Below are 24,617 nucleotides of genomic sequence, written 5' to 3' on the forward strand. Positions count from 1 at the left end.
CCCTGTGCCATAGCTAGCTGTGTCTCCCCCATATCTTCCTTGCCCAGCCCCTCCCATTTAGTCACACACATCTCTCCCCAGCCTCGTCCACCACCCTAGCAGACCTCATCCTCCCAGCCCTACTGGCTATAGCACCATCATCTCCCTGGTCAGCCATGGCCCCGATGCTGCTCTGTTGAGCAAGCTGTGGGTTTTAGGGTGCCTTATGCTACTCCAGGTGGGTCATGGTGCTTCCAAGCTCCCTACCTCCTTTCTGAGGACAGGGATGTTCCTAGGGGACAGTTGGTCTAACTATTCATCCCCATCTGGGCTTCATCTCTCTTTCTCAACAGAGCAAAGCCCAGAAGAAGAAGCGGAAACAGGAACGTGCTGTGAGTAGCCGTGTGTGTGTGTGTGTGTGTGTGTGTGTGCAGAAGCATGCTGTGAGTAGCTGTGTGTCCATTTGGGCTCATATGTTGATTGTGTGCAGCCCTGATCCAGCACCTCAGAGCCATGGGAAGGAGCTGCTACTGAGACAGTGGAGTGGGAAGGGTGCCCACTAAGCCCAGCTTCCCACTCCGTTTCCCATCCCAGGTACAGGAGCACAATGGACATGTGTTTGCCAGCTACCAGGTGAACATCCCGCAGTCGTGTGAGCAGTGTCTCTCCTATATCTGGCTCATGGACAAGGCTCTGCTGTGCAGTGGTGAGCCCCACCCTGTCCTGGCCACATGGGTGCCCTACCTCTGCCACCCTCCTTGTCCTCCTGCCCGTTCTTCAGAATGCTCCTCTCAACACATGGCAGGCACGCATACACATACACAGAGGCAGGTAACTTGACTGTCATGGGGGCCCTACCTATGTACCATGGTTCATGGTGCTCACACAGCTTCAACCTTCACCCCCTCCAGTTCTTCACAGACACTTCACTTATCCTCTAAAGCATGCCAATACACAAATGCAACGCAGAGCTGGCTGGTTGTGCATCCGGAGGGTGGCCAAGCCAGGCCCAGCTGACCTCCTGAGTCAGTGTCCTGGGTCTCTTCATTTCCTCTGGGCTCAGGACTGGAAGCCCCACCCCAACATGCATGCACACACACAGACACACATCTACACCTTGACAGTGCTGGTCCCACCGCCCTAGATCTTAGCTGACATCCTAGTGTAGTTGAAGGAGTATCACTCAGCCACTGTCAGGCTGAGTTCCCACAGGCGCCTCCTGTATAACCAAGACCTGGGTCTCTCCTGAGCACCAGTTACCACCCACCCATCTTCTCATGAGAATCGGAGCAGAGCGTGATCCATATGATTTAGAACGCAGTCAAGGTTCCCAGACAGTGAGTGGGTATTCTCAGGAACCTGGGGTCCTCTGTACCCTCTGTAACTTCCGCTCTGGCCCCTTAGTATGCAAGATGACCTGCCACAAAAAATGCGTGCACAAGATTCAGAGCTACTGCTCCTACACAGGAAGGAGGAAGGTGAGTGTGCCTAAACCTGGAGCTTTCTAGAACATTACAACTAGGCCTCCCAGGGGAGCGGCAGGAGGACTGTGGCCTCGCAGAGGGAGCCCCTTAACCATGCATGACGGTGTTGGGGTGCAAGTTTCTGGCACAGCAAGAATTAGAGCCCAATCTGTTAAGGGCTGTGGGGCTGGGGCGCCTTCTCCCCAGGAAGGGCCATCCAGCCTGTGGGTGCTGCATGGAGGGAGCCCATAAGCCCAGAACCCACCCCCAGCATCCCTTCAAGAACAAAGTGGGCAGACAGGGATAGAGGGGGCGGGGGCCAGTGGCCATCAGGACTGATTCTCCACCCCAACTGTAGAGTGAGCCGGGTGCCGAGCCAGGCCACTTTGGTGTGTGTGTGGACAGCCTAACCAGTGACAAGGCCTCCGTGCCCATCGTGCTGGAGAAGCTTCTAGAACATGTAGAGATGCATGGCCTGTATACCGAGGGCCTCTACCGCAAATCGGGAGCTGCTAACCGGACTCGGGAACTGAGGCAGGCACTGCAGACAGGTAAGGCACTAGAAGCAGACGCTCTAGCCGGGCCCACTGGTCAGCACCCATTCACTGCTCACCTGTTCCTGCCTGCAGACCCTGCTGCAGTCAACCTGGAAGACTTCCCCATCCACGCCATCACTGGGGTCCTGAAGCAGTGGCTGAGGGAGCTGCCTGAGCCCCTCATGACCTTTGCCCAGTACGGAGACTTCCTCAGGGCTGTTGGTGAGCCATAGAGAAAGGGATGAGGCCTGGAGCATGTTCTGTTCCAGCTGGGGCCCACAGTTTGGGTTGTCTGTTTCCCTCTGGAAACATGAAGGGCCTTGGTGCACCCCAAATGCATGGGTGGTGCCACCCAGGACTGATGGCCCTGGCCTCCCCCAGAGCTTCCAGAGAAGCAGGAACAGCTGGCTGCCATCTATGCGGTTTTGGACCACCTGCCTGAGGCCAACCACACCTCTCTGGAGAGGCTCATCTTCCATCTTGTCAAGCAAGTGCCCCTCCCCCAGGAGCCCAGACGGCTGTGCCCTGTGACCCTGCAGCATGTCCTGGCCACTAATACCAAGACATGAACCTGGCACTGGGATCAGGGAGGGGTGCAGGAGGGGTTCCCCCTAACTGTTGGTTCTTCAGGGTGGCCCTACTTGAGGATGTGAACCGCATGTCACCAGGAGCTCTGGCCATCATCTTTGCACCCTGCCTACTACGCTGCCCCGACAACTCGGACCCTCTGACCAGCATGAAGGATGTACTGAAGATTACCACGTGAGTCCCCTGTTCCGTTCCAGGTCAGCTACAGAGCATGACTGTCTCCAGAATCTAACGAGAGCTCACTCAAAGCCCGCCTAGCCTCCATCACCCAGGAATCTCAGGTCACACGTGCCGTGACAGGCGTGGTGCTCAAAGGACAACTTCCAGGAGTTGGTTCTGTCCTTCCTTGTAGGTCTGAGGGGTTAAACTTGGGTCATCCGGTTTGGCAGCAAACACCTTGACCTTCTGAGCTGTTTTTCCAGTGGCCCTTTAGGTTTCTTCAACAGTCTTCCCTCTCCTCCCTCCACATGCACACACACCATGCATAAACGAACACACCTCTTTTTCTTTCCTATGATGCTAAGGACTGGAAGCAGGGTTCCATGTGTCCCCAACACACATGCTCAGGCCTGCCAGGCCCTCCGTCCTCAGTGTGTGCTGTAGCAAGCACACTGTTTTAACTAAAACCTAATATTTAACAAAAGGCAGATTTGAAATGAGTGGAACTGGGGTTCCAGAAGCCACCCCAGTGCAGGCAACATGCAGGCAGGGTTCCACACAGCGGGAAAGCATGGCTTCACATCTCCCTATTCAGTGAAGACCATGCTCTGAGTTGCTCAAAGCATTCAAGGGACGAGACCCCTAAGCCCCCTGATGGGGAAAGGTGGCCATTAGAGCAGTGTGTCCACCTCTGGGTGGACAAGCAGTTTTCCATCATTTTCTTTAGAACTCCGAAAGGCTGGAGTGTGGCTCTGGGCTAGAGGTCTTGTTCCATCTCCTAGCCCTATCCCCCAGTGAAAACATAAAAAGCCTGCCAGAAGAGGACCTTTAATGGCCTGTCCCCTTGGCAGCTTTCTTAAGGTAAAGCTGAGGAGGATCCCTCTGATCCCCAGCCATGCTCCTGGCCACCAACAAAAAATGTTGTGGGTGAGGAAGGAGCCCAAAGCCACTGGGAGGTGGCGGGACAGGCACAGACTCACTCCCTGTGGCCTCTGGTCATGATAGGGAGGCTTGCCTTTCCCCTCACTAGTGCTAACTAGTGCTGAGTCCCGCTGGTGCTGACCATCGAGTGGGCGCCATGGGAATCGAGCTCACAGAGCTCTGACAGGGCACCCGGTCTCTCTGGACCCTCTCCTTTCCTAGGAAAGTAGTTCCACCCTGCCAACCTACACCAGCCTTTTACCTCCTGCCCTGGGTACTCTCAAAGAGGCAAAGTGAGCCCCCCTGAGGTCACAAGGTATCCCAGGGTCCCAGCCCTGGCCCAGGCCCTGTGCGGCTCTCTGGGACTGACCGAGTCTGTCCACAGGTGTGTGGAGATGCTCATCAAAGAACAGATGAGGAAGTACAAGATGAAGATGGAGGAGATCAACCAACTGGAGGCAGCTGAGAGCATTGCATTCCGCAGGCTCTCCCTGTTGCGGCAAAATGCTGTGAGTGCTGGCCTTGGGGCTGGTCCTTGTATGGCTGGGCAGGGGTTTAGGCCATAGGGTGTGGCCACGTTGGCAAGTGGGGCAGAACCCTGCCATCACCAAATGGTTAACTCCACTTAGCCAGACACAGCCCCTCTGTTGCCCAGACATGCCTGGCCTGACTTCCTCCTCGCCTGAACATAGTGCATAGAAGTTCTCATTCCAGAAGCACCCACTCTGGTGCTGGGGGAGGGGCAGGTCCTGGGCTCCCATGGGAGCCAATTGGTCTTCAACCTGCTACCAGCTGCTGGTCAGGTCCTGCTCATGCCAGTGTGGCAGGCTCAGCACACCAGTTCACCTGTGTTGTTTCTCTCCCAGCCATGGCCTCTCAAACTGGGGTTTTCGTCTCCCTATGAGGGGGTCCGGGTATGTACGCATTGTGTGGGCCGGGCTGCATGTCTCCAGATGCATGCTGGGTAGTCTTGGTCATAGCATAAAGCATGTCCTAACCTCCTGGAACTGCATGCTGTTTCCCACTAGATTCCTGCAGAACTCCAGGCACAGAGCCCTAGAGTAGGTCTGCCTCACAACTAACCTAGAGCTGATGCTGCCCACACTTCCTCCAAGCACTAGGATCTGCTCTGGGTCAGATCTGCTGCTTCCTTGTTTCAGACCAAAAGCCCCAGGACCCCAGTGATACAGGACAGCAGTTTGGAGGAGCTGGAGGCCCTCCCCGAGGAGACGGCAGGTGGCGATGAGGACCGAGAAAAGGAGATTCTCATGGAGCGGATCCAGTCCATCAAGGAGGAGAAGCAAGTGTCATGTGCCCATTCTGCTAACACTCATCTAGTCCCAGCAGGCACCTGATGCAAAACTGATTGAGGGTTTGCAGGGTGGGCAGATGCCAAGGGCATTACTGACTGCTTGTGCTTGGTATGAGGGAGGGCCCAGGAGAAGCAGGACTACTTTGGGGGTTGTCTCTTGGCAGGAATGGCTTCAGATATGGTATCTCCACCCTTAGGGAGGACATCACATACCGGTTGCCTGAGCTGGACCCACGGGGCTCTGACGAGGAAAACCTGGACTCGGAGACATCGGCTAGCACCGAGAGCCTGCTGGAGGAGAGGGGCGCACGGGGAGGCGTGGAAGGTCAGTGTGAAGGTGGCATTCGATGACTCTCCCCGCCGTGGCAGGCCCAGGGCAGGAGCTCACCCATGCCCCCGCTGCAGTAACCCCGAGTCTGTCTCTCCAAGGGCCCCCCGCACCTGCTCTCCCCTGCCCCAGTGTGCCCACCCCGAACCCCCTCCCCGCGGCCGCTGCCCCTCCACGTCGAAGGCCGACATCCTTCGTCACGGTCAGAGTGAAGACACACCGGAGGACCCCCATCATGCCCATGGCAAACATCAAGCTCCCACCGGGCCTGCCGTCACACCTGACCGACTGGGCACCTGCTCTCCCAGAGGCTGCTGTTCTGGTGAGGCGTCGAGAGCCACCTGCCCGCCGACAGGACCAGGTACATTCTGTATACATCGCCCCCGGGGCTGACCTACCGTCGCAGGGCACCCTGGACCACGATGTCAGACTTCCTGGAGCCAAACGCAGATATTCGGATCCCCCTACCTACTGCCTGCCCCCCAACTCCAACCAGGCCAATGGCTGAGGACTATGGTAGGCAGTCTGCATGACCTGGAACCCCAGGTGCGGAGCTGGCCTTCCACTCTCTGAGAAGGATCCAAAATGAAAAGCATCTGGAAGGATGAGACAGGCACCAGCTCTGTGTGGCGTGAAGGCTCGGGGCTGCTGGCCAGGAGCCCCAGTCTACACAGTGGTGACCTTTGTACTTAGTCTCAGTAACTGTTTCTCTGTTTGTTGTTTACATAACTAGTTCTAACAGCCTTACTGGAGGACCAAACTGTTATTTTATATGTGTATGTGAGGGCTTTCTTATCAGCTCTTTCCACCTTTGTGACCTGGATGGGGGTGGCCACGCCCAGTTGCCGGCTCCACCCCCGGCCAGTGGACAGTGGACTTGTAGGACATCTGTTGCCCTCCCAGATGCCTCCCAGAATTGGCCATACAGCCAGAGAACCTTCCAGCGTTGTTGGAGCTTTCCACAGGGTCACAGCTGTTGGCTGAAGACAGGACAGGAGTGGGAAGCCCCACCAACCTGCATTCCAGGGAAGCCTGAATGTAGCCTACTTGGCTCTGCCCACTGTGCCTTGGGGCTGCCTGCCCTATGGGCTGCAAGGAGCCAGGGACTCCGGACCTTTAGGGGCAGGCAGCCCAGGCTGGAGCTCCTCTGCAGCCCCAGTGACAGCCTGGGTCCTTTAGAGCACAGCTCTCTTCTCTCAGGCTCTACCCCCCTCCTAGATGTACACACAGGCCACCAGCCTGGGACCAAGGAAGCTCTGCGGAGGTGTGAAATAAAAGTACTTGAGTTGGTGTGGCCTTGCTGCGGGGCTGGATCAGAGTGGGTGGGGTCCTGTCTGAGGAAAGGCCTGCCTGAAGCACCAGCCAGTACTGCCTGAGGTGTCCTTCCCAAGGTGGACAAGGTGAAGCCAGAACTGCCCACAGCACAGGCTGCACCCAGGAGGTGAAGCACGAGGTTCCAGCTAACTTGGGCTGAGAGTGAGGCCTGCATGAAGAGAAAGAAAGGGACCATTATGACCTCATCCCATGAAGAGGCTGCTGCTGTTACCCAGGCAGCTGCAGAGGCCAGTTGAGACATCCATAGCCTGGAACGAACTGTTGAACAGGCGAGAGATTCCACACCTGCTCTCAAGTGCCCAAGACCTGGAGAAATGGCCCTGCCATGAAGAACTCTTGACCAAGAGATGGCTTTGTTCCCAGCACCTGCTGGAGCCTCACATGCACCTGTAACTCCGGATCCAAGGGACTGGGCACCCTCTTCTGGCCTCAGGCACCAGACATACAGGTGGTGCACACACATATGCAGGCAAAATACCTGTACACATAAAATAAATACAGTTTTTTGTTTTTAAAGTAGATGTACTAAAAAATGTATGAAATTCCCACTAGAAGCTGGGGAGACAGCTCAGGACACTTGGTATACAAATAGGAAGACCTGAGTTCAAATTCTAGCACCTGTGTAAAAGCTGGTATGCCTCGTGCCAAGTGAACAGGACAGAGTGGCAGAGCAGGACACTTGGCATCTTCCAGCCTGTGTGCAGGAGCACGTGCACACACACTTCCCTTCAGGCTGGTCCTGGGTGCACACCTAGTACCAGCACTCAGAAGATGGAGGCAGGAGGATAAGGAGTTGAGAACTAGCTTGGTCTGTGTCACAAAAAGTCCACCCCACTCATTTCCCATAAGGGCCCCAACTCCCTGAGGCCTGGGAGACTTGCGGGACTTACTGGCCCAGGTTTGGAGACTGTTGGCCCCGGAGCGGCAGTTCTCAACCCCCCAAGTGCTGCCATCCGTTGATACAGTTCCTCACGTAATGACCTCCAACCATAAAATTTATTTTTGTTGTTAACTTAATTGTAACTTTGCTACTGTTATGTATGTAAATATCTGATATGCAGGGTATATGTGGCCTCTGCGAAAGTCATTCACCCAAGGATTGAGACCCACAGGTTGAGAGCCTGTTCTAGATGCTAAGGCTGGATGTTGTTTGCTCTGACCTTTACCCTCTAGCTGTTAGTGTGTCTGACAGGGTCACATTTCTCATCTTTGCTCCCTGTTCCTGATACTTCGAAGCTTTTTTTTCAGTGGATGGGGTGGGGGGGGCATTGAATTCCCTGGAGCTGGAGTTACAGATGTTTGTGAGCCACAAGGTAGTGCTGCGAATATATCTCCTGATCTGCCCTGCACTCTTATCCTGTTGGCAGCTCCTCCAGCCTCTCCACAAAGGTGGCAGATAGAGAAGTCCGACAGGTGGCACACAGCTGTTAGCCACTTCATTGCGTTGGCAAAATGCCTGGCAACGGATGTCACTGAAGGAAGGGTTGGTTTGGGCTCGTAATTTGAGTGCATAGTCCATGATAGAAGGGCAGACGTGGTAACTGGAGGCTCAGAGTAGCCCAAGCCTCGGCTGCCCCTCGTGAGCACACTCAGACGTTTGTTTCCGAAGTGACTGGATTCTGTAAAATTGGGGAGTTTAACTACATGCCAAGAGTTCACAGCTAGCCTGGGCTATGGTCTAGAGGTTCTAGTGCTTTAATGAAACACCATGACCAAAAAAGCAATTGGGGAGGAGAAAGGGGTCTATTTGGTTTATTCTTCCTTTCACTATTCATCATTGAAAGTCAGAATAGGAACTCAAACTAGACAGGAACCTTGGAGGCAGGAGCTGATGGAAAAGCCATGGAAGTTGCTTCTTACAGGCTTGCTCGGCCTGCTCTCTTACAGAACCCAGACCAGGTCAGGGATGGCCCCACCATTCACTAAGAAAATGCCTATAGGCTTGCTTACAGCTCCAGCTTATAAAGACTCTCATCTGAGGTTTCCTGTGCCCTCTCTGATGACTCTAGCTTGTGTCATATTGACATAAAACTAACCAGGCTAGATACATACATGGGCCGGCCACGTCTCAAAATAACAAGCCAGGGCATATTAATACCAGCACTTCTGAGGCAGAGGCAGGTGAACTCAACACTGTTTGAGGCCAGCCTGGTCTACATAGCAAGTACCAGGACTAGATAGTGTGCCCGTCACACAAAGAACTGACTGCTTTAGCCTTTTGTGGAACCCTGTGCTAGTCCATCCTAAGGACACAGGAGGGCATCACCAGGCTGCCCGTGGAAGCAAGCAAAGAGCCTGTTTATGTATCCAGGAGAGGAAGTGTGGCCAGGGTATCCTGCCAGTCATAGCCCTCCATTCAAATTAAGGTTGTGTTTGCTCCCATGGGGCCTGCAGGTAGTTTTAAAATATTTTTTTTGCCAGACAGTGGTGGCACATGCCTTTAATCCCAGCACTTGGGAGGCAAAAGCCGGGGAACATGAGTTCGAGGCCAGCCTGGTCTATAGAGCTGAGTTCCAAGACAGAGAAACCCTGTCTTGAAAAAAAGAAAAAGAAAAAAAAATTAGCTTATCTCTGTATACATGTATAGAAGCCAGAGATCTCGCTCCATGGCTCTCATCTTTGAGACAGCTCTGAAGCTGAGCTCCTTGAAATGACCAGCTGGCTCCATCTAGTGTTGAGATTGTAGAACCACTCCTTACACCTGACTGACCTTTTAAAAACATTATTATAGTCTTTTATAAAGGACTATAAAATAGTCTTTATTTATTAAAAACCAAAGGACATGTGGTGATGGTGCACACTTGTAATCCCAGAACTCAAGAGGCAGAAGCAGATGGATCTCCGAGTTTGAGGCCAGCCTGGTCTACATAATGAGTTTCAAGCCAGCCAGGGCTATATAAACCTTGCTGTTATGGTTTAAGTAAAAATGCTGCAGGTCCCTGAGTGGCTGCAGCAGGCAGTAGGTCCCGAGATCACGCCTTGGGTCCCTAAAGTGGCAGCAGACAGTGGGTTGTGGGTCTGAGAGCAGCCATGCAGGGAGCCGCATGGTGGGCGAGAGACCTCAGTGGGGCGGCCAGTCCCATGAGGAGAGACGGACAGATGGGCACTCCAGGAGACCACACACAGGTCTCCAAAGGCGGCTGGTCCATGCAGTGGGAAAGAGACAGACGTGTTTAGGCATACCATGCAGAATGAGGATGGATATTTATTTATTGGGTTATGGAGGGGAAGGGGAGAAGAAGAGAGAAACAGAAGGGGGAAGGGGAAAAGGGGGAGACAGGGAAGGAATCAGGCTAGAAGCTGAAGATCAGCCTGCCTCAGCGGACCAGGAGGGAGTGGGCGTGTCTTGTCTCTTAAAGGGACAGAGCAGACCATTACATTTACCTCTGCTCCCCTCCCCCCTCAAAGCCAAGGGGCTTCTGAGGCGACTGCACAGGAGTCTTCTCAGGGTCAGGTACATTTGAGTGGGTACAGTGGTGAGGAGGCCTGATTGCCTGGGGCGTGTCTCCAGTCTAAGAGGCTGAGCTTCCTCTACTGTCCCATCCGTCCTATCTCTGTCCATTGGTCTTGCTGAGATGGAGCAGAATGAAGGGCCAGACTGGAGAACAAGCCTTACAGGACCTCTCTGGAAGCCTTCTGCTGGACCACACACTTGAAAATCCCAAGGGAAGTTCACCCCAGAGGTCGCCTTCTCCACACCTAGGAAGGTTGCCGTTGCCTTTTAATATTTTTTGAGACTTAAGTATTTTTATTTTATGTTAACGGGTGTTTTGACAGAATGTGTATTGCCGCGCCAGCACGGCAACTGTCGTTCTTCTGAGTAAGGGACGTTGGGATTAACACGCAACACAACTTCAGGTTCTGCAGACAAGCCATTTATTCCACTTTCTCACAAGTATATATATCCCTCAGCAGGGGAGGCCAGATCAGCAATAGCAGGAAGCTCATCACCGTAACTCAATGGCTTAGGGGTGAACATCCTTAGAAACATTGCTGAAAACAACAGATTGTTCCTGTTTTTGTTCCTGTTTTCAGCTAAACTCAAGAGTGCAAAACAGATCAAGTGGGGGTGCAAAGGCCTGTCCTCTAGGGACCCAACAATTCCCCCCTTTTTATTTTAAAAGCATGAGAGCCCCTGTCTTAGGACTCCCCCAGATAGAAACTCTTACCCGTCTACAGGAGGCCTTAATCCCTGTCTTAGGTGAGCTCTCTATACCAGGACAGTCGCCCGTTGTAGGGATCCCTCATGACTTCTGCAGCATCTGCAGCCAGACTTGGGGCACTTCCTGATTACCGGAAGACAACCCGAGCAACACTTGTCAAATGACAGTGTGCTGCGTGGGATTGCCACATAGAGCAGCAGAGAATTCAAAAACAGATAACCCCAATAACAATATCAGTACAAGTGAGAGCATTCCAGACATTTGCTTGACCTAGCCCCCAAGCTGGGCCATGCCATTCTACTGACTGGATCCAGACACAGCAGGGACCCCTGTGCTATTAATACTAACAATATGACGAGCTGTCTACAGGGTGAAATTCAAAAAAGGAGGAATCCCAAGGGCCATCCAAACATACATTCAACTGTTTAACCACATCAGAAGCATTTACAACCTTAGCAGGTGTAACGTTCAGGACACTTGTTGCAGGAGTCAAAAGGAATCTACCTGTTCTTTCAAAAGCACAGTTTGTTGATTCAATTTAAAAGTCCAAGTCCAATATGAGAGTCCAGAGCACCCCGTGTCTGTAGGGACTCGCTAACCCTTCCAGACAGCTGATCCACAGTCTCCGCAGTCACAGCTGTCTGTGAAATGGCAACTCCAGCGACTGCACCCACAGTGGCAGTGACAGCAATAGCAGCAACAATTGCAGCTGTTCGCCCGCTGTCGATAAAGGATGATCTCCTGATGTTCTTGAGACACCAGCACCAGCAGAGGAATCACAGCAGGCACTCAAATGATCAAAGCTCCATCAGAACTGTCCCAGCAATTACTCAGCTTGCAGATCCTGGAAGAACAATTAAGAACATCGCCCCCCCCCAAAGTGCCATTCCACAATACAAAGAAAAAATGGGGCAGGGAAGCAAGCAGAGGATCAAATAGTCATTGCGTCCAGTAATATAACAAATCAGGTTCTTGAGTGATACATTCTCCCCACATAACTGTGGGGTGGAGATTAAAATTTCTATGAGCATCCCAACACCAAGGAGCAGGTTTGGGACCATAGGTATTACGCAATACTAACTGGCATTAAAAGTGGGGGGTTTCTCACCAGACTTCCACTCATAATTCTGTTGTTGTTATCTGAGTCATGACCTGAAGTAGAAGAAGCATCACGATCTTCATCCTGGGTCACTGGCCTTACACACCGTTCTGGCACCCAAATTGGTTTATCAACTCCTGGAGAAAAAACACATATAGCCCCCCTCACCTTTACCAACAAGGGGGTTGGTTCCATCCATCTTCCTGTTTGTAAATCTTTCCAACGAACCCATCCTAGGCTCTGAGCCCTAATCTATGTATGGCGTTCCATAGGTGAGCGCTCTTCAGCATCCACAGTCAAAAAATTTAAAATAAAGAGAATGGTGGATAATTGAGTTGCTGGGGAGGATATGAACTCCCCCCTTTTTAATTTTTGAAAATATTGCTTGAGGGTCTGATTGGCTTTTTCCACGATTGCTTGACCCATTGGGTTATATGGGATACCTGTTTTATGGGAAATTTCATAAAATGAACAGAAGGATGAAAATTTTTTGCTGATACATGCTGGGCCGTTATCTGTCTTAATAACCTCAGGTTTGCCCATATAGGCAAAAGCTGATAGGCAGCGTGCAATGGCATCTTTTGCTCGTTCTCCTGAATGCAAGGATGTGAAAATTACTCCTGAAAAGGTGTCTACTCACACATGGACAAACTTGAGTTTCCCTGCAGCAGGCAGGTGTGTAACATCCATCTGCCATAATTTATTTGGTCGTAATCCTCGTGGGTTAACTCCTAAATTGGAGCTGCTTAGGAAAGGAGTACACTGAGAACAAGAAGATGTAATGACTTGTGCTACTTCTCGCGTGCATCAAGTATGATGCCGAAGAGAGCACGCATTAAGGTGAAATTTATCATGTATTTCTCGGGCACGGTCAGTAGCTGTTTATCAGCTAAATCATTACCTGCTGACAATGGCCCAGGCAGCTGGGTATGACTGCAGATATGTCTGACAGACAAAGGCTCAGTCTGCTGCCAAATCAAATGCTGAACACAGCTGAGCAAATGATGGACCTTAGAGGTAGGTGATATATAGGCAGATGTCTCCAATGGCTTAAAGATATGGGCCATATACACACCATCAGTATACAAATTTACAGGTTCCCCAGGGAAGAGCTGGAGTGCAAGGAGGCAGCTGTTACCTCTGCAGCTTGGGCTGATACATCCCCCACAGGACATTTCCATACTTTCCCTCCAGAAACTACTACTGCATTACCTTTAGGGGAAGCATCTGTAAAGACAGCATGCACTGAGAGTATGGGAGATCCTAGAATCACTCGGGGGAATATAACGGGATGATTTTTTTTTTTTTTTTTTTGGTTTTTCGAGACAGGGTTTCTCTGTGGTTTTGGAGCCTGTCCTGGAACTAGCTCTTGTAGACCAGGCTGGTCTCGAACTCACAGAGATTCACCTGCCTCTGCCTCCCAAGTGCTGGGATTAAAGGCATGCGCCACCACCACCCAGCTAACGGGATGATTTTTGAATAGGACCATTAATGGATGCTGAGGATAATGAGAATCAAAACTTCCAGAAAAGAGGAGAGAAAAAGGGTCCACCCATCATGGTATTGCTGTAAACGTGCTAGCTGGTCCTTAGTATAAGGTGTTATAATCTTGTCAGGGTACTTCCCAAATGTCTGGGCAGCAACCTTCTTAGCTTTCCAAAGTAATTGTAATATAGCTTCATAGTATGGGGTGACTACCCTCGCTGGAGAGGCAGGCATGTGTACCCATAAAATAGGTCCATCCTGCCAAAAGACTCCCATAGGGGCAAAGTTGGAAGCAAGAACTACAAAATTTAATGATTGATCATAATTAATCTGCTGGAGATGGACCCTTTCAATGTTATCCAGAAGTAGCCTCAAGGCCTGCCTGGCCACAGGTGTCAATTCTCGGGGAGAGGTTGGGTCAGGATCTCCCAAGAGCATATCATACAATGGTCTTAAGTCACCTGTTTTGATTGCTAGGGAGGGGCGTATCCACTGTACATCTCCCAGTAACTGCTGCCAATCATGTAAGGTTTTAAGATGAGAGGTGTCAATAGTTAATTTTTTTGGTTTAATTCCATCCATGGCCAATTGGTACCCAAGGTAGGAATATGGGGCTTGCATATTCTCAGGAGCTATGAGAATCTTATCAGCCCCACCTTCTCTAAATCCTGTTGCATTTGAGTCTAAGCCCTGAGCAGTTGATCTTGATCAGGCCCTGCTATTAATAAATCATCCATATAATGAACAATATATAACTGTGGAAACTGACAGCGGACAGGCTCCAAGGCAGCAGCAACATAAGTTTGACAGATGATAGGACTATTTGCCATTCCCTGTGGGAGTACAATTAATGGAATCACAAAGTTGGTTCCTGACGCCGGGCGGTGGTGGTGCACGCCTTTAATCCCAGCACTCGGGAGGCAGAGGCAGGCGGATCTCTGTGAGTTCGAGACCAGCCTGGTCTACAGAGCTAGTTCCAGGACAGGCTCCAAAAAAAGCACAAAGCTGGTTCCTTAAAATTAACTGAAGGGAGGCTAAAAGCAAAACGAGGGCAATCCTGTTTGGCTAGAGGAATGGTAAAAAAGCAGTCCTTTAAATCCACTATAATTATATGCCAGCTCCGGGGTATGGCTGAAGGGAAGGGCAATCCCTGCTGAAGAGGACCCATAGGCTGCATCACCTCATTGACAGACCTAAGGTCCTGTAATAGTCTCCATTTTCCAGATTTTTTTAATGATAATTATGGGTGTATTCCAAGGGGAAGTAGAGGGGACAATGTGCCCAGCCTGCAGCTGATCTTGGACCAAGGCATGAGCAGCCTGCAACTTCTCTTGAGTCAAGGGCCACTGTTCCACCCAAACTGGATCATCAGATTTCCAAGTTATAGGAATTGGGGCAGGCTTGGGAACAGTGACCCTAACTAAAAATGGCCTAGACCACTTCGGTCTCCCAGCAGTCTGCTAATTTGTTTATCTGGTGTCACTGGCTGCAACTGGCCCTGCAGATTTTTTCCCAGCCCCTGTCCTGGTCTCCATTCCAGTTGCTGCATAAGTTGGGATGCTGCTGGTGGTGGTGGTGTGGGCTGAGTGGTCAAGACAGCTCCATCTCACTCAGGACGTCTCTTCCCCAGACATTAACAGGGAGTCCCGGGAGGACGTATGGCTGAAAGTAACCCTCATGGCTTTCATTATCCTGCCATTTTAATACTTTTGCACTCTTCTTGGGACTTGCTTGACCTGTTCCTTGTAGGGTGGCAGTACTTCTTTCTAATGGCCACTTCTTAGGCCAGGATTCTAAGGACAGGACGGAGACATCAGCTCCAGAATCTAAAATCCCATTAAATGACTTCCCATCAATAGTCAGCTCCAATCGTGGCCTTTCTTTTATATGAGCTACCCAAAAGGCTGCAGTGCCAGATGATCCAAAACTCTTAGCACCCCGACTGGACCTGGCTGCAGGATTGGAGGTGTTAACTAAGGGTACCAAGACCAATTGGGCAATACGATCCCCCTGTAACTCCTTGAGAAACTGATGTCATAATTTTTATTTCTCCTCGATAATCTGCATCAACAACCCCAGGATGAACTTGAATTCCCCTTAAGATGGTACTGCTTCTTCCCAAGATAAGCCCCAAGGTCCCTCTAGGGAGCGGCTCAAAAACATTAGTGGGCAAAGCTTGAATCCCCATTTGGGCTGTCAAGACTGCTCGGGCAGAGGTACTGAGGTCCAGTCCTGCACTTCCTGGGGTGGCGCCGGCAAGGTCTGCAACGCACAAGGATTGCCCTGTGGAACAAACTGGATACGGCCACTGCCGGGGTGGGACCCCCTGACTCCTGGTGTCATTGCTCCATACACTGAGGTTCTGGGGCCCTGGAGCGGGGCCCTCCACCAGTTTCCCTGCTGTTGGGTTTGGACGGGCAGAAGCTTTCCATCTATATCTGTCTTGGATCTGCAATCATTTGCCCAATGGGCCCCCCTTTTACATCGTGGGCACTTTCCTGGTCTGGCAGTAGTTCCCAGAGTGAGTTGTGGGCGTTCCTTTTTAAAATGTCCAGGGGCACCACAGTTAAAGCAGGTTTTATCCCCAGTTCGGGATCCTAGCCCAGGCTTGATGGCAGCGGCAATCACCTGGCCCTGAATGAAGTTCCCGTCAATATCCCGGCAGATCTGAATGTATTCGTTTAAGCTTCTTGCCTTATGTGGCCGCAAGGCTTCCTTACAATATTTATTGGAATTTTCAAATGCCAACTGCTTAACTATGGGCATAACTGTGGTCACATCACCAAATAATCTCCCTGCCAACTGCAATATCCTATCCACATAGTCCTGAAATGGTTCCGAAGGCCCTTGTAAAACTTTTGACAGCTGATCCCCCACGGCCTTGTTCGGCAGGGCTTTCCAAGCTTTGTTAGCCGCAGTCTCCATCTGGAGATATACGGCAGGATCGAGCACAATTTGATTGGCCAAGTCAGCATAAGCTCCTGCTCCAGTTAGCATGTCTGGATTGCGCTGTGCCTGTCCCGCTTGCGCATTTAACCTAGCCGTTTGTAAGCAATTTTCTTGATATTCTCCTCTCCACAATAAGTAATCTCCTCCCGGTAATACTGCTGCCAATCACTAAGAGTAAGATTCAATGCCGCAAAAGACTCTACCATGGCAAGAGTAAACGGGGCCTGAGAGCCATATACCGCCACAGCCTCTTTTAATTGCTTCATCTCCTTAAAGCTCAAGGCCACATGTTGTCTCAGCACCTGTCCTGGATTGTTAGGATCAGGTACCTCTATAACCGGAGCAACTGTGTGCTGGGGGGCCAAAAACAGACACCTCCTCTTTTTCCTGAGCCCTCTTCGGCCTCCCTGCCATCTGTCAGTTCCCAACGGGACTCCCTCCTTCCCCAATCCTCATTAAAAACAAGTGGGGCTGATGGCACACATAAGGAATCCTTCGCCTTACAGCGCTTCAGCCTTTTCCGAAGTACCTTAATTTCCTGCATTAACTGTGCTTCCTCATCAGATAAACTATTCTCTGCACTAGAGTTGAGGCTGCCTTCCCCATTTTCTGACTCGGAGGTTATTGTTACCTGGTTTTGTGCCCGAAAGCGGGCAGACTTTGGCGCTAGCCTTAGTCCCGCACCAGATTCCAAAAGTTCCACCTGGCACCTCTGACATTTCCTTTTGGTTCCTATGTGACTCTGCTGATCCTATGGACCGGCGAGTCTCTTCCTCCTGTATTTCTACAAGTATCTCTTTAGCCGCGATGACCTCTGTTCTCACTTTCACTTTATCAGTAAGTAGGGCATCGCGAACCAGGCGCCATAGCGAAAAGGTAGATATAGGGACGCTATCGGCACCCTCCTTTTGCAGCCGTTTCTGCAAATTTGTTTTTACCTGTTTCCAATCGGAGATGTTCAAAACTCCACCTGTTAAAAACCATGGGCTTGCTGCGGCTATATTCTTAATAAAACCTTCTATAGTTCTCTCTTTGACCGCGGTTCCTTGTTTCTCTAACAATTTAGCTATCTGACATATCAGGTCTCTCTTACTGCTTGTGGATCCCATTTTTCCCCAATCCGTCCTTACAGGCCTAGGACGACCCCTTCCACTACCCCTTCTTTCTCAGATCTCGGTGGGAACCTCCACTTTGCCGCGCCAGGACGGCAACTGTCGTTCTTCTGAGCGAGAGACTTCGAGATTAACACGCAACACAACTTCAGGTTCTGCAGACAAGCCATTTATTCCACTTTCTCACAAGTATATATATCCCTCAGCAGGGGAGGCCAGATCAGCAATAGCAGGAAGCTCATCACCTTAACTCAATGGCTTAGGGGTAAACATCCTTAGAAACATTGCTGGAAACAACAGATTGTTCCTGTTTTTGTTCCTGTTTTCAGCTAACCTCAAGAGTGCAAAACAGATCAAGTGGGGGTGCAAAGGCCTGTCCTCTAGGGACCCAACAGTGTATGCCTGTATACCATGTGCATGGCTGATGCCTGTGGATGCCAGAGCAGTGTCTCAGCTCCCTAGAACTAGGGTTATGGATGGGTGTAACTGCCATTGAGGGTGTTGAAAATCAAACCTAGATCCTCTGGGGAGCATTCAGTGTTCTTAACCTCTGAATCATCTCCCCAGTGCCACCACCTTTTCATGTCGTCCTTGACCCTAACTGGACAGGACCACCGCAGGGCAGCCTGCAGTCTGGCCCCAGACTGTAGACTACACTTGGCTCTTTCTGTGAGTGCTGGGATTTGAATGCAAGCCCTTGTCCTTTGAGGGCAGCCTCTTTACCCTCTTTACATGTCCCAGCCCCTTGGACAGATGTGGTCATCGAGGCATGCACAGCACTTTCGTGTTTCAGATTCAAGGCCAGCTCAACATGACTAGTACTGACAGCACTGTCTGTCCCAAGTCCCAAGGCTGGAGAGGGAAGGCTGTCACACATTGTCGTTCCCCGAGTCCCTCTGTCAATGCTGGCTTCAGTGTCTCCAGGGATTTCTGAAGTGAGCAGGACCCAGGTGACCTGAGGGGTGGGTTTCATGTCATGCTCTGGTACTCATGAAAGCTCCCCTTCCCTTGACATGATGAAGTCAGTAGCAGTGGCAGGTGGACTCACACACGGTGGAAGAGAACCAACTCCCGCAAGTCATCTGTGCACTGTGACATATGCACACAAATATAGTTTCAGAATTTAAAAAATCCCACCCAGTGCCAGCTTTTCTGTGCGTGTCTGTTGTTTCTTCATCGTGTGTCACCCAGTTGGGTCAGTCCTGAAGACACGCAGGTCGCACCAACACATATGGTGCACACAAACAACACAGGGTCACCCCGTCTGTTCGTGTGCTGCTCACGATGGATCTGTGAGTCGGGGCTGCAGAGTGAGGCTTTGTCTCCACGGCCTGTAGAGCTGGCTCAGAGGTTACAGTGCTTACTGTTCTTTTAGAGGACCCAGGACCACACGACCCTCACACCCTAACTCCGATGTCAGCGGAGCCAATGCCATTTTTGTTTTTTAAGGTTTAAATATATATTTACTCATATTTAAATATTAATATATATGATTTTTGAGACAGGGTTCTCTGTGTGATCCTGGCTGTCCTGGAACTAACTCTATAGACCAGGCTGGCTTCTACCTCAAAGATCTGCCTGTCTCTGCTTCCTGAGTGCTGGGATTAAAGACATAAGCCACCATGCCCAGTTTAAAATGTGTGTGTTTTAATTGTGTGTCTGTGTGTGGGTGTTACGTGTGAATGCAGGTCCCTGAAGAGGTCAGAGGTGTCAGAACTCCCGGAGCTGGAGTTATAAGAGATCGTGAGCTACCTGACACGGGTTCTGGGAACTGAACTCAGGTACTCTTGCAAGAGCACCACAAGCTTCTAACTGCTGAGCCATTTATTCAGCCCAGGGTTTGTTAGAAACTTGCTCAGATTGGAGATGGTTTGCCCTACACTTCTCATCCTCAGAAGTCATGGGAGGGACTGGAGAGGGGGCTCAGTGGTTAAGAGCACATACTGTTCTTGCAGAGGACCTGATTCCGATTCCCAGCACCCACTTTGGGGAGTTCATAACCACCTGTGGTCCCAGTTCCAGAAGATTCAGTGTTTACTTCTGGCCTCCATGGGCATTTGCACCTACAGGCATGAATCCATACATGCACATGGACCCACACTACATATAATTTAAATAAAATTCAAAGCCAAAACACTAAAAGCTGGGTGTAGTACTGAGGGCTTGTAATCCCAGTGCTGGGAAGAGCTAGCTAGCCCAGCCTACAGAGGCCAGAGACCATATCTCGAACTCAGGCATGCTGCTGCTCATCTTTAGTCCCAGCACTTGGGAGGTAGAAACAGGAAGATCTCTGTTCAAGGCCAGCCTGGTCTGGTGAGACTGTTGAGAGAGAGGGGGAGATGGGAGAGAAGAATGACACTGAGGTTGCCCTTTGACCTCCACAGGGGACAGGTCTTCCATGCAAACACGAATGCTCAACAGACGTGTGTGTGAGCGTGCGCACACACAGTGACCTGATTGGATCGACATCGGATTCCTATATTCCTATAGGATGCTAAGTATTGGATGTGATCCAGATCTGCCCCCCCCCCACTTGGGTCCTGTCCCCTTAAGACAGAGAAATGTAGCAGTTGCTTTTCCAACAGAGTAAAGGAAGCTGGCTCAATTTCAGAGTTGGGCAATATGAGAAAAAAAAAAAATCCTCACTTCATATTAAGAGTGCTGGATGAGTGGCTGGAAAGATCGCTAAACGATTAAGAGCACTGGCTGCTGTTCCAGGGGTCCTAAGTTCAATTTCCAGGAACCACATGGTGGCTCACAACCATCCATAATGAGATCTGGTGTCCTCTTCTGCATATGCATATATGCAGAGAGAACATTGTATACATAATTAATAAATAAATCTTAAAAAAAATAAAAGAGTGCTGGATGAGCCGAACAGTAGTGACGCACGCCTTTAACCCCAGCACTCGGGAGGCAGAGGCAGGCGGATCTCGGATCTCTGAGTTCGAGGCCAACCTGTTCTAAAAAGTGAGTTCCAGGACAGCTAGGTCTATAACACAGAGACACCCTGTTTTGTAAAAGAGGGGCCTATTGCTTCCTGATGGTCTGTGATTCGCTGGCGAGCTCGATTTTCATAAAATGGACCATAATGATTTATTACAGAATGGAAAGGATCTTGGCTGAGGATAGAAACGGCTGGGTCAGAGCTCGGGAGGCAGACTGCCAGGGCTGGAAACTAGCCGGTCTGTCCGACGGAAGCGCCCACCTGGCATGTCATCAAGCCAGGCTCGGGGAAAGCCCCAGGCGAAAGGAGAAAGCAAAGGCTGGGGCTTGACTACGGAGCGCTCAGAGGAGAAACGCGCACTGGGGAGCTGTGACGAGCAAGCGGAACGCAGTGACCGGGGAGCGTTGCGCGTGGGTCCGAAGCTGACGACGGCCCTTCCGGTCCTGCCAGCCAACGCTTCCCGAGCGTGACCGGCGGCCTCAGGCCTGTCTGGGTCAGAGATTCTACCCAAAATAAGAAAAAAGGTCAAACAACAAAAGTACAACTTTAAAAGATGCTCTCTCATTTAAAGAACAAAAAAAACCAAAACAAAACAAAACGATTTATCTTTGAACAAGGCAGACGCAGCGCCGGGGCTTGAAACAAAACTTTACTTCCGTCCGAAGCCCAGCAGGGCGGACCTCGGAGGGGAAGGGATGAACGCCCAAAGGCAAGCCCCCTTACAGGCACTTCCGCCCTTTTCCAAGATGGCGCAGACGGAAGGGGCCAATCACCGCCCGCTGGCGACGTCGCGGCTGGAGTTGAACCTCGTGCGGTTGCTGTGTCGCTGCGAGTCGATGGCGGCAGAAAAGCGGGAGCCGAACGAGTGGCGTCTGGAGAAGGTGAGGGACTCCCACGCTCCCGCAGAGGCCTCGAACCCTAGAGGCCGACGAGCCGTCTCACTGGCCACGCCCCTTCCGGTTGAGTGCTGCACTTCAAGTGCGGCTCCGCCCCTTGGCGCGCAGGTCCTAGCCGCCCAGGTTGCTCTCCCTGATCTCACCCGGTCTTGCACAGGCCACTCCCTCTGTGCCACGTCATGACTATATGCCCCTCCTCCGGCCCGTAATCCCGCCCCTCGTGGCCCCGCCCCCTTGGGCCCACCCCTTTCTCTTGCAAGCAGACCTTGGGGTCCTGGCCTGGCTGACACACTCCCTTCCCTCCCAGTATGTGGGTGCCCTGGAAGACATGCTGCAGGCCCTGAAAATCCAAGCCAGGTGAGTGTGCGGCACCGAGACCCTCCCCGATGCTGCGACAGTGGCAGGTTGACTTCCTCTTGCTGCCTTTCAGCAAACCTGCATCCGAAGTCATCAGCGAGTACTCGCGCAAGGTGGACTTCCTGAAGGGCATGCTGCAGGCTGAGAAGCTGGTGAGCCCGTCCTCCCACCCCTCAGGTCTTACGGCCCCCAAGGACTGGACACAGCCTCCAGTTATTTATCCTCCCCCTTCCCACGTTCCCTCAGACCTCCTCCTCCGAGAAGGCTCTAGCTAACCAGTTCCTGGCCCCTGGCCGCGTGCCCACCACAGCCAGGGAGCGGGTGCCTGCCACCAAGACCGTGCATTTGCAGTCCCGGGCACGTTACACCAGTGAGATGCGGAGTGAGCTGCTGGGCACGGTAGGATTCCCTCCCTTGTCCTTGGGACCATCTTCGGGACAGCAACAGAGTAGTCTGTACAGGGACAGAGAGCGAACCTAGTACCAGAAACCCTGGAGGGCCCACAGACAAGGCTTCCTCAGAGAAGGTGCTCAAGACATTGCTAAAGGAATATGAATTGGTTCATGGGAAAAATAAAACACGGTGGTGACACTGGCCTTTAATCCCAGCACTTGGGAGGCAGAGGCAGGCATATTGCTGTGAGTTTGAGGCCAGCCTGGTCTACAGATCAAGTTCCAGGACAGCCAGGGCTACACAGTAAAAACCTGTCTCCAAAAAAAAGGGGAAGGAGCATGTCTGTTTAAGCCCCAGAGTTGGCCCCATCAGAATTTGGGTCAGTTTCTTTACAATACCTCAGAGCACTTCACATGGGTCATCCCAAGGTAGAGAGATTTAGGGACAACACCAAAATGCATGGCCTCATGCCTCTCCCTCTCCCCACAGGAGCCGTCTGGGGGTGAGTCATGCCGAGGACTGACTGTCCCTGCTGCCCACACTCCTCATGCCTGCCTGCTTTGATTTCCCCAGCCCTGGAAGCAGGCCACCCAGGGTCAACTGAGTAATGCCTGGGGCGGGGGGCTGAGGAAGAGAAGGCGTCCCCAGGCCTGGCACCTTGGGGATAGGACAGGTGTCCTAAAAGTCACTCTACCTAGGACTTTCAAGTATGGTGAGACTAGGGGACAGTAGTTCATAGGCCCAACAGCATTCTGGGTAGCAGAGTTGGCACAGGGCAAGGGCAAGAGTTGGAGACAGGAAACCAACCTTCATCCTTGGCCTCTTTTGCTTCCAGAGCTTGAGATGGCGCTGGGTACGAGGAAGCGCATGTGAGTGTCTTAGCCGCTGAGAGCTGGGGAGGGGCGCTGGGTGAAGCTGGGGCCTTTGAGGCGCTGCGTGTCTTAGCCGCTGAGAGCTGGGGAAGGGGGCGCTGGGTGAAGCTGCTCCATGGACCCACTGCCCACTGGTAGTCCTTTCTGGGTTGTAAAAAAGCAGGGGAAACTGAGTCCCGGGCAGCACTGAGGGATCCTTGGGAAGGCACCATGTGGGTGTCTATATCTCTCCCTGTCACTCCTGGGTACCCACTACATGTGGGGTCGGCAGAGCAAAGGGACCCAGACCTGCAGATGAGAAGCATTCAGCGTCTGAGCTCGACCTCGTCCTCCAGAGGCACCAGGGCCTCCAGGAAAAGCTGGCAGAGGAAATGCTAGGCCTGGCACGCAGCCTCAAGACCAACACACTGGCCGCCCAGAGTGTCATCAAGAAGGACAATCAGGTATGGGAACACGGCAGCTCTGCCTTGGGGCACTGAGGAAGGTCTGCAGAAGAGGGATGAAATTGGGACCAGTGTCGGTGTTTGTAGGCTCAGCAGGAGTTTGGTAAAGCCCAAGGAGGGGTGGCTGAGGTATACCCCGCAGAGGGCACAGCATCATCTAGGACTAGAAGCACAAACCACGCAGGAGGCAGTGGTCACACTTGGTGGTCCCCGCTCCTCCCACAGACCCTGTCACACTCTCTGAAGATGGCCGACCAGAACCTGGAGAAGCTGAAGATGGAATCGGAGCGCCTGGAGCAGCATGCACAGAAGTCAGTGAACTGGCTGCTGTGGGCCATGCTCATTGTCGTGTGCTTCGTCTTCATCAGCATGATCCTGTTCATCCGCATCATGCCCCGGCTGAAATAAAGCCCACCGCCAGCTGAAGTCGGCTAACATAGTGGAACCCTGATTCTATTCCCCACAAATAGCAAAAGGCTTGTTAGCCACTTCAGCTGGTACAGACACTTGCCACAGGGCCTGACAACCCGAGTTCCACTCCAGAGCACACACTGCAGAAGGGGAGCACACACAAAGTGCAGTAAGAATTGGGGGAAAAGGCCAATCGGAACTTTTTTGTTTGTTTGTTTGTTTCAAGACAAGCTTTCTCTGTGTAACACTCCTAGCTGTCCTGGAACTATCTCTGCAGTCCAGGCTGGCCTCGAACCCAGAGATCCACCTGCCTCTGCCTCCTGAGTGCTGGGATTAAAGGTGTGCGCCACCACTGCCTGGCTATCAAAAACTATTTAATAGTAAATATATTTAATGTAGCTCCAGCTCCAGGAACCTGCAGCTCTGGCCTTTCAGCAGCTGCACGCATGTGGCATGCACACGTGATTAACATAAAAGTCCAAACGTTTTTTAGGGATGCGGCAATGACTCATTGTTAAAGTGCTTGTTGCCCAAGTGTGCAGACGAAGATTCGAATCCTCAGTACCCCATCGTAGGGTGCCAGGGCTGGGATGCATGAGGCTGTGATCCCAGTGCTAGGAGTAGTGACAAGCACATCTACCTGGGAGCTCGCTGACCAGCCAAAGCCAAAACGGGGAGCATCAGTATCAAATAAGATGGGGAGACAGAGGAAGACGCTCAATAACCTGAGCTGGCCTCTGCTTACACACAGAATCACAAAGGTTTTTTTTTTTTTTATAAGTACAATTACCAAAAAAACTAAGTCAAGCTGGAAAAACTACCCATTTTTTTCCCCAACAAATAGATTTGGGAAGGTGAATAGGTCTAGA

The 24,617-nt window shown here is 51.7% G+C and overlaps 2 protein-coding genes across 10 annotated transcripts in view; both read left to right on the forward strand.

The window, feature by feature from the left end:
* Positions 1–7,654, forward strand: part of Myo9b (myosin IXB) — an 88,892-nt gene extending 81,238 nt beyond the window's left edge. For 5 of the 9 annotated variants that reach the window (XM_057753117.1, XM_057753118.1, XM_057753122.1 and 2 more), the window contains 12 exons: positions 333–371; positions 574–685; positions 1,384–1,457; positions 1,801–1,993; positions 2,072–2,200; positions 2,360–2,465; positions 2,609–2,740; positions 4,032–4,155; positions 4,513–4,560; positions 4,807–4,950; positions 5,160–5,283; positions 5,388–7,654. In XM_057753117.1, coding sequence (XP_057609100.1) covers positions 333–371; positions 574–685; positions 1,384–1,457; positions 1,801–1,993; positions 2,072–2,200; positions 2,360–2,465; positions 2,609–2,740; positions 4,032–4,155; positions 4,513–4,560; positions 4,807–4,950; positions 5,160–5,283; positions 5,388–5,794 — 1,632 coding nt within the window. In that variant the 3' untranslated portion in view covers positions 5,795–7,654. Of the gene's footprint in view, positions 1–332; positions 372–573; positions 686–1,383; positions 1,458–1,800; positions 1,994–2,071; positions 2,201–2,359; positions 2,466–2,608; positions 2,741–4,031; positions 4,156–4,512; positions 4,561–4,806; positions 4,951–5,159; positions 5,284–5,387 lie in introns of those variants that run through there. The other 4 variants (XM_057753124.1, XM_057753125.1, XM_057753123.1 and 1 more) reach the window with 4 other exon arrangements.
* Positions 7,655–20,847: 13,193 nt separating this feature from the next.
* Use1 (unconventional SNARE in the ER 1) lies at positions 20,848–24,062 on the forward strand. The gene is made up of 8 exons (XM_057752907.1): positions 20,848–21,257; positions 21,580–21,629; positions 21,703–21,781; positions 21,876–22,028; positions 22,512–22,524; positions 22,858–22,891; positions 23,166–23,337; positions 23,563–24,062. The coding sequence occupies exons 1-8, from the start codon at positions 21,072–21,074 to the stop codon at positions 23,743–23,745; spliced, it is 870 nt and encodes a 289-aa protein (XP_057608890.1). The 5' UTR covers positions 20,848–21,071; the 3' UTR covers positions 23,746–24,062.
* Positions 24,063–24,617: the final 555 nt, after the last annotated feature.

Source organism: Chionomys nivalis, chromosome 20 (genome assembly GCF_950005125.1).
Source record: "Chionomys nivalis chromosome 20, mChiNiv1.1, whole genome shotgun sequence".
Taxonomy (NCBI): Eukaryota; Metazoa; Chordata; class Mammalia; order Rodentia; family Cricetidae; genus Chionomys; species Chionomys nivalis.

Bases quoted from the DNA above. Each gene is read 5' to 3' on its own strand.
- Use1 (XM_057752907.1), top strand. From the start codon at position 21,072: ATGAACGCCCAAAGGCAAGCCCCCTTACAGGCACTTCCGCCCTTTTCC. The intron at 21,258-21,579 runs GTGAGGGACTCC...CTTCCCTCCCAG, and splicing joins ACGAGTGGCGTCTGGAGAAG to TATGTGGGTGCCCTGGAAGA. The intron at 21,782-21,875 runs GTGAGCCCGTCC...ACGTTCCCTCAG, and splicing joins TGCTGCAGGCTGAGAAGCTG to ACCTCCTCCTCCGAGAAGGC.